Source organism: Rhinopithecus bieti, unplaced genomic scaffold, assembly GCF_001698545.2.
Source record: "Rhinopithecus bieti isolate Rb0 unplaced genomic scaffold, ASM169854v2 scaffold_71, whole genome shotgun sequence".
Lineage (NCBI taxonomy): Eukaryota > Metazoa > Chordata > Mammalia > Primates > Cercopithecidae > Rhinopithecus > Rhinopithecus bieti.
The window spans coordinates 1,831,141-1,840,268 of NW_016803101.1; the positions used below are offsets into that span (position 1 = coordinate 1,831,141).

General features: G+C 37.6%; 1 protein-coding gene across 1 annotated transcript in view; it reads left to right on the forward strand.

Moving 5' to 3' along the window:
* The window catches only part of CNTLN (centlein), a 7,621-nt gene extending 1,461 nt beyond the window's left edge, over positions 1-6,160 (forward strand). Inside the window, exon 2 of the mRNA XM_017890736.1 lies at positions 6,068-6,160. Coding sequence (XP_017746225.1) covers positions 6,068-6,160 — 93 coding nt within the window. The remainder of the gene's footprint in view (positions 1-6,067) is intronic.
* Positions 6,161-9,128: the final 2,968 nt, after the last annotated feature.

A 9,128-nucleotide genomic window follows, 5' to 3' on the forward strand; every position in this document is an offset into this window, starting at 1 on the left:
TTTTTTTTGAGATGGAGTCTCGCTCTGTCGCCCAGGCTGGAGTGCAGTGGCACTATCTTGGCTCACTGTAAGCTCCGCCTCCTGGGTTCACACCATTCTCCTGCCTCAGCCTCCCCCGTAGCTGGGACCACAGGTACCCGCCACCACACCCGGCTAATTTTTTGTATTTTTAGTAGAGATGGGGTTTCACCATGTCAGCCAGGATGGTCTCGATCTCCTGACCTCGTGATCCGCCCGCCTTGGCCTCCCAAAGTGCTGGGATTACAGAAATTCATTCTCTCATAGTTTGTTCTGTTGAATTCTTTTGCCCGTTTTATAGGTCCTTGCTGACTGAGTAGAGGGTGTAAAAATGGGACCATCTTCAAATCGAATATGCCTTTGGTTGAACAAGGTTGGGACATTTTATGTGGTGCCCACTTTTCATTTTCCCATTTTTCTGTTCTTCGTTGGGTAAGGAGCAAAGGGATAAATAAATGGCAACAATAAATTGAAGCATTTGTCATCTGCAGCCCTCACCCTTTGGGGAGTTTTAAGATGTGAACCCTTTAATACTCTGAGTCCTAATCTAAGACACTCTTTGGCATATTTTCCACTCTCTTTCCTCCCACCTCTTCCTCCCCACATAGTTAGGCCTTTAGCTGGCTAAGGAGCTAAGATACTTACTTTTTTATGAATGACTTGGTTAAGGAAGTCAGACTGTTGGAAACAGCCTGATGAACCTCTTCCCGCAAACACTTACATTTTTTAAAATGCGGCTCCAAACATGGTATTGGCTTTTGTGACCTAGGACATATATAGACTAGGAAAATGATTGACATACTCTTGGCAAATATGAGAATACAGAGATGGTCATAAGAGTCTGGAATGATGATTTCTTAGATTTTGTAATATTAATACTCTTATAATTGTAGGCAGTATCCCGCATCATAAAAACCTTAGTCAAATGAGACACCTGTTCTTGGGGAATCTTGGGGAAAAAGAGTAATTGAACTCCCAATTGTTTTGTAAAAAAGCATTTAGGTGATTAAATATTCACTTTTACATCTTTTAAAGTGTATTCTCCTGCTTATTTGTTTAGCTAGAAATGACAGTACCCAAGAATATGTAACATTAAAACTGCTGAAAATTACAACTCGAAGTAAAATTCATTTTGTATCTCAACCTAGTAAGTACACACACATATACATATATTTTCAGAAAAAATACATTCCCTAATATTGTGTGGGCTGATATTTTTTCAGTTCTGTTCCTTTAAAAAATGCTGTCCAGATGTAAATTAATTTCAGAACCCAACAATGCTTGAAACATATAGTTTGGGAAAAAGAACACTGCTAATTAGTCCATTGTCATAAGTAGTAGCTTCATTTAATTTGTTTTGCTTTCACATTCCACTTATGGGAATTCAAATGATGTGTGCTTGGTGAAGTTTGAGTAATTCCCCATACCATTCTGCATCATTGGAATGCCTCAGAATAAGCATGTAATAGAAAGTAATCAGACGTTTCTCTTAATATCAGCATCTCATACCACTCTAAGTGATTGTATTATCTAATTAAACTTTAAAACAATATGGCTTCCTGATTAGCAAGTGAACTATAAATAATGCTTACCTGAAGAAAAAGTGACTAATTTCAATGAGGGAAGAAAAGCTGTCTGCATTGCACTTACTGAGAGTAGTAGGTTAGCTTCCAAATGTAGCTTTTTCCTAAGGAATCTTTCAAGGGTGTTCCAAAGGGTAATTTTGCATCCATAACATTTAATACCCTATTTCACTAATTTAGAACCTAACTCCACTACATTTTAATTTTGATTATATATTTTAAAATTATTATTTGATTCTGTTTGGAAGTTACATAGTGAGAATAAAGAATTTTTTTTTTTTTTTTTTGAGATGCAGTCGCGCTCTGTTGCCCAGGCTGAAGTGCAGTGGCGCAATCTGGGTTCACTGCAACCTCTGCCTCCCGGGTTCAAGCTGTTCTCCTGCCTCAGCCTCCTGAGTAGCTGGGATTACAGGCGTGCACCACCATGCCGGCTAATTTTGTATTTTAGTAGAGACAGGGTTTCACCATGTTGGTCAGGCTGGTCTCGAACTCCTGACCTTGTGATCTGCCCGCCTTGGCCTCCCAAAGTGCTGGGCATGAGCCACTGCACCTGGCCTGAGAATAAAGAATTTTATAATGACAGTAGTTTGTTTGGGAGGCCGAGGTGGATGGATCACTTGAGGTTGGGAGTTTGAGACCAGCCTGGCCAACATGGTGAAACCCAGTCTCTACTAAAATACAAAAATTAGCAGAGTGTGGCAGCATGCGCCATTAATCCCAGCTACATGGGAGGCTGAGGCAGGAGAATTGCTTGAACATGGGAGGTGAAGGTGTGCTGAGATTGCGCCATTGCACTCTATCTTGGGCAACAGAATGAGACTTTGTCTCAAAAAAAAAAAAAAGAATTTTATAATGAGTAATCTTAGGTTTTTATTTTTTGTTTTCATTTTATTTGTGACGGTCTCCCTCTGTCACCAGTGCTGGAGTACAGTGGTGCAGTCCTGGCTCATTGCAGTGTTGACCTCCTGGGCTCAAAGGATCCACCCACCTCAGCCTCCAGAGTAGCTGGGACTACAGGTGTGTGCTACCACGCTAGGCTAATTTTTGTATTTTTTGTAGAGATGGGGTCTCTGTCTCCCTGTGTTGCCCAGATTGGTCTCGAACTTCTGAACTTAAGCCATTTGTCCATCTCAGCCTTATAGGGGTGCGCTACCACATCTGGCCAAGGTTTTTATTTTTGTTATTTAGAACATCGTTTAGTGCCTGAAGGGAAAATATAAAGAGAATATGAGTGATTGATAATAGTTAGTTTCCTTGTATTAATGTCTGGAACAGTTTGGAAACTAGTTCTGTGTTTTTTTGGGGGGGAATTTGTTTTTTGTGTATGAAAGTTTTTTTTAGTAATTCTAGTTGTAATCCAAATTGAACATAATATGGCATTTAAATAACTAAAAAACTCACAAAACTCATATATAATGTAGTTCCACAATCCATTTGTAACATTTTATTGTTCACAAAAGAATTTTTTTTCATATCACCAGACTTACTGTACAGCATGGTGTTATAGTTAATAACAATAGATTGTGTACTTGAAAATTACTAAGAATAAATTTTAAGTGCTCTCATCACAAAAAAATGGTGGGTGTATGAGATAATGGTTATGTTTTCTTCTTTGTTTTTTGAGATGGGGTCTTGGTCTGTCGCCCAGGCTGTATGGTGGCACAATCATGGCTCATTGTAGCGTTGACCTCCCGGGCTCAGCGATCCCCCCACCCTCAGTCTCCTGAGTAGCTGGAACTACAGGTGTATTCCACTACAACTAACTAATTTTTAAGTTTGTAGCGATCGGGGTCTCACTGTGTTGCCCAGGCCAGTCTCAAACTTCTGGACTCAAATGATCCCCTCCCACCTTGGCCTCCCAAAGTGCTGGGATTACAGATGTGACCCACTCTGCCAGCCCTAATGGTTATGTTAATTAGCTTGATATAACCATTCTAAAATGTATACATAAAACGTTATGTTGTATGCCATAAATATATGCAATTTTGATCTGTCGATTAAAAAATACTAAAAAACAAAAATTCCAGAAGAAGAAATGGGTAAATACATTTCTAATCTTGAAATAGAGAAGGCTTTTCTAACTAGTACATGAAGTCCATAAGCCATGGAAAAGATGGATACATTTGAGTATGTAAAATTAATAACTTGCTTTTTCAAAAAAGTCAATAAGCAACAACAGACTGGGAAGAATATTTCTGACAATGGGTAGACACAAGTCTAATTTTAAGATTTCCTCTAAGTTTCCAACAGCACTTATATTTCATTGACAGAACATAGTCATATAACCCATAAGGCAAGAGAGGTCGGTCTGTTACTTGGGCAGAATTGTTTCTCTAACCAAAAAGAGAGAACGGATGATGGAGACAGAAATTGAGATATCTGCCACACAAGTAAAATGAAATCACTAAACATACAGGATTATTAAACGAAATATGCTGTGAAAACAAAATTGTAACTGGAAAAGTGGTTGCTAGAGACTTGGGAGTTTTGGTGACTATGATAGTAGTCAGGAAAGAATTCACTTGAGATATTATTTAAGATTTAAGCAAAGACTTGAATGAAGTGAGGGAATACTCTATGTGAAAATGTGATGGATGATGTAGTATGTGCATTGGCTCTGGTTCAAGTAGAGCAAGTAGAGTAAGAACGTCTGTGTGAGCAAGGAGGAAAGTGACAGATGAGGTTGGGGAGGTGTATATGGGCCAGGCCATATGGAGTCTTGTAGCCTTGACACAGAGTTTGGATTAGTTTCCTAATTTGATGGAAACCCACTGGAGAGTTTTGAGTTGTAAGGCTGTGAGACCATGATGGAGAGCTGGGCAAGAGACGGAATTGACTTGGACTAGGGTGATAGTGGTAGAAGTGGTGAGAGTGGTCAGAATTTGCCTATAATGTAGATAAAGACAGTAGGGTTTGTTGATGATTGGATATGAAGTGTGAGGAGAAAAGAATAACCAAGATTGGCCAGGCACGGTGGCTCATGCCTGTAATCCCAGCACTTTGGGAGGCTGAGGCAGGTAGATCATGAGGTCAGGAGTTCGAGACCAGCCTGGCCAATATGGTGAAACCCTATCTCTACTAAAAATACAAAAATTAGCTGGGTGTGGTGGTGCGTGCCTGTAGTCCCAGCTACTCAGGAGGCTGAGGCAGAAGAATCACTTGAACCTGGGAGGCAGAGGTTGCAGTGAGCTGAGATTGCGCCACTGCACTCCAGCCTGGGCGACAGAGCAAGACTCTGTCTCAGGAAAAAAAAAAAAAAAGAATAATCAAGATTGACTCCTAAGTTTTAGATCAACCTAACCCTAACACCCAGTTCACGGGCGGGCTGCATGCAGCCCAGGATGGCTTTGAATGCGGCCTAACACAAATTATTAAACTTTCTTAAAACATTATGATATTTATTTTGCAATTTTTTTAGCTCATTAACTATTGTTAGTGTTAGTGTATTTTATATGTGGCCCAAGATAATTCTTCTTCTTCCACTGTGGCCCAGGGAAGCCAAAAGATTGGGCACTACTGTTTTAGATCTTTGAATAAATGAATAGATGGCAGTATCAATTTCTGGGAGGGAGAGGGGCAGATTTGTGAGAGGGTAAGGAACCAAGAATTTTATTTTGGATAAGTTAAATTTAAGGTATCTATTAGGTTTTCAAGTGGAATTATTGAATATGCAGTGGGAGATAATTATGGAATATGCAATTGAATATGCAGTCTGGACCTAAGAGTAGAAGAAATGACCCTAGATACAAATGTGCGAGTCTCAGGGTAGCGTTGGTATTTAGAATCATGGGTCTGATATAAGGTCACCCAGGGCAGTGGTTCTCAACCCAGAGTGCACAGATTCACTCAAGGCGCTTTTAAAACATAGTGATGCTTGGATCTAACCTAAGACCAATTAATCAGAATCTCTAATTCGTCCCTATTTTTTAAAAGCTCCCCAAAAGGGATTCCTGTCAGCCAAGGTTAATAACGACTAACCTAGGTAATAAGGACTGAAACTACCCATTGTGCTTTGGATTTGACAATATGGAAGAACTTGAATAATGATTTTATCATAATGGTGGGGAGGAAAATCTTACTGGGAAGCATTATAGAGTGAATGGGAGATAGGAAATAGACATAGTAATTACAGGCAACTCTTTCAAGGAGTTTTGATAAAAGGGGAGCTGAAAATGGGGCAGCAGTGAGGGAAGTTTCCTTTTAGAGCAAATTTAATTCGATATTTAGCATTTCAACAGTTGTATCCCAAAATATAGGTGATAGAAATAGTAAAAGTGAATGTGGATTACCTGTGTAATAACTTTTTAAAATAAAGCTTTCCCCCATACCTTTAAAGAGAATCAATTGGTGTAGTTATACAACTAGGGATCAAGTAATTGGTTTTTCATTTTAAAATTTAATACAGTATCTTATTTCACTATCACTAAGTGAAGCAATGCATCTAAATTCTCTTTTATTTCTTTAAGGCTGATAAAGAATTTGTATGGTCTTTGTGGAAACGTCTCCAGGTGACAAACCCAGATCTCACACAAGTGGTCAGTTTGGTTGTGGAAAGGTGAGCTCTCAAATTATTTTTTCATGAGTATTTGGTGTGTTGAGTTTGTTTCTCTTCATTATTAAAGTTAATGCTTGTCATTAATCTCCTAAAGAGATTCATTTAATGTCTAAATAAATGTGGAGCCGGAAATTAAAATTGCTGGATTATGAAGGGTGCCAGTTCACCAAGTACAGGTAGGCCCTGTTCCTGTTCATATTCTGACGTATTTGGAGAGTGTGTAGTTAAGAGATAAAACTATGTCTTAAATACTGTGTGTATGTGTCTTGAGCTGTTACAGTTCAACCTTAAAAATCGGCGAAGTCCCTGTTGTTTGACTTTTTACTCCATAGACTGCCTCTCTAGGGAACTTACTAGACGTGACTCAGTTTTCCCCTAAGATATTGAAAGCCTGGGATGACCTTGCCAGTGTAGACTAAGTGTTCTGGAGTAGATTAAGGGATTTTACTTAGCATTCCATATTATCCTGTAGGAACTGCCCATTTAAACTGTAGATTGTTGGGCCTCTTCTTGGTCATTAGAAACAGTGGAATGATCCTGGGTTCTTCCTATCGAACATTTGGTATATGGTATTCCCATGACACTTAGCACAACAATTAAAACACTTGCTTTCCTAGTAAATGGATTTCATTATACTTCTTAAATGAGAAGCTAAACATACGGATACCTTTTCTTTTTCCTTTTTTAAAAATTGGAATCATGATCCTAAAATCTGAATATCATTTTTCATTACTTGAATTATATTCACCTTTGGAGTCTCTAGTCCTGGGATCATTCCAGTGTTGTCTGAAATTTGACTTGTTAAAAATCTGTGATACATGCCTGAGTAAGTCTAATTTTACCATCTTTGGTTATTATGAACACTTAAAATAGTATAATCAGTTTCTTCTCATGTGGCTTGTATGTCTAACTCATCAATCATTTTCTTTCCTTCTGATGATCAGAATTAAGTCTTTTGTTGAAGTACCCTTATTATTTCCTCAATCATTTTTGAGATGAAATGTGATTACTCAGACTCCCTCTGTTTTTTTAGTAGAATAAGCCTTCTAGAGAAGCCTTGGGACTTCAATTGTCATTTCCATGATTCTTTATTCTCCCCTCCTTTTATTTGTTATTTTTTAAAACTTTCTAAACCTATCCATAATTTTTACTTTTCTCTTGGTTAAACAGAAGCATATATTAAATTATTGTTAGGTCATTTTCCTCATGCTTTACAATGTCTATTTTTCATATTTATAATATACAAAGTATACATTCATATAACATACAATTTATAAATAAACATACATACTGTATACGAGAGGTAGGTGTTCAAAAGTCTTTTTTTGATAAGGTGTAATGAGAAATTTTGGAGATTACTGCTTTATAATTGTGACTCTCAAAATTTAGTGTGCACAAGTTATACTTGGAGAATTTATTAAAATGAAGATCTCTCGGCCTTTTACCTGATCTACTGAATGTCTGGGGATGGGATCTAGGTTTAAAATAAAGTTTAAAATAACATTTCCAGGTAATTCTGATGTCTGTAGATTACACTGTGAGATACCTTGGATTTTGAGTTTATTTTTGAAATTGGAAACTATAAGTAGCATTTATAATTTTATTACTATGTAAATACTTCCTAGAGAACTATGTAGCATGTTCACATCCATTGAGAAGTGAAAATGATATGCCAAATATTCAACCCATGTCTGTTAAAAATAATGTTCTAAATATCAAGGTCAAACAGATGATCTTTCTGTATAGTCCATTAATTATCCAAATTGTGATCCATTTAGGTCTGTTTAATTTTTAAACCATGGACTTCCTGGACAGCATTCCCCCCTGGAATTTCTCATTGCCCTTCTCTTTACTTTTTCTTATAAAGAATGTCTATGTTCTTTGTCAGACATTTGTATAATAGGCTGAGGACATTTTTCCTTGTCTTCTTTGGCTTATGGTATGGATTACTTTCTGAACCTACTCACATTTGTCATTTTAGGTTTTCTTTTCATTGTACAACTGAACTTATTACACAGTTTCTAGGATGCCAGACTGTCCTTTTCTTTTTGGTCAGATTATTTTCAAGTATTTTTTTTTTTTTCTGAGAAAGGATGGACAGGTGGTACATTTTCTGACTCCTTATATGACTGAAAATGTCTTTCTTTTGCCGTTACACTTAGTTGGCACTTCAGCTGAACATAATTATTTTATGTCTATGTATTTTGCCTTGGATTTTTGAAAGCATAGTTCTGTTATCTAATTCGAGCATATTGTAATGCTACCAAGGAGCCCATCAGTGTGATTCTTGTTTCTTCCTAGATACTTGCTTGAAGCTTGTAGAATTTTCTCTTTAGGTGCACTATTGTAAAATCTCAACATCATCTGTTTATTTGGGTCCTTTGAAAGTTTATCCTTCTTGGTCTTTGGTGGGCCTTTCCATCTCAAAACTAAGATTTTCTTTTGATTGATACAATGTTCTCATATCTTTTCTTCATTGTATTCTTTGTTTTAGCACTCTGTTAGAGGTTGGAGCTTACAGATTTGACCTTCTTTTCTGTTTTCTTTCTTATCTCATGTTTTCCATCTTTTTATCTTTTGTGATATCTCCTCAGTGGCCTTCCTACTTTTTGTTCCATCAATAAGTGGAATTCTTCTGTTTGCTCTATGCTATGATCTGAATGTTGGTGTCCCACCAAAATTCATATGTTGGACCCTAATACTCAATACGATAATATAGATGAGACCTTTTGGAAGTGATTACATCATGAGGGCTCAGCCCTCATAAATGGGATTAGTGCTCTTATAAAGGGATTTAAGGAGCCTCCCTTCTCTTCTGCCATATGAGGATACAGAAGGTGTCATTTACATGGAACAGACCCTCACCAGACACTGAATCTGCTGGTGCCTTGATCTTGGACTGCTGGTGCTCCAGAACTGCGAGCAGTACATTTCTGTTGTTTATAAATTACCCATGTAAGGTATTTTGTTAT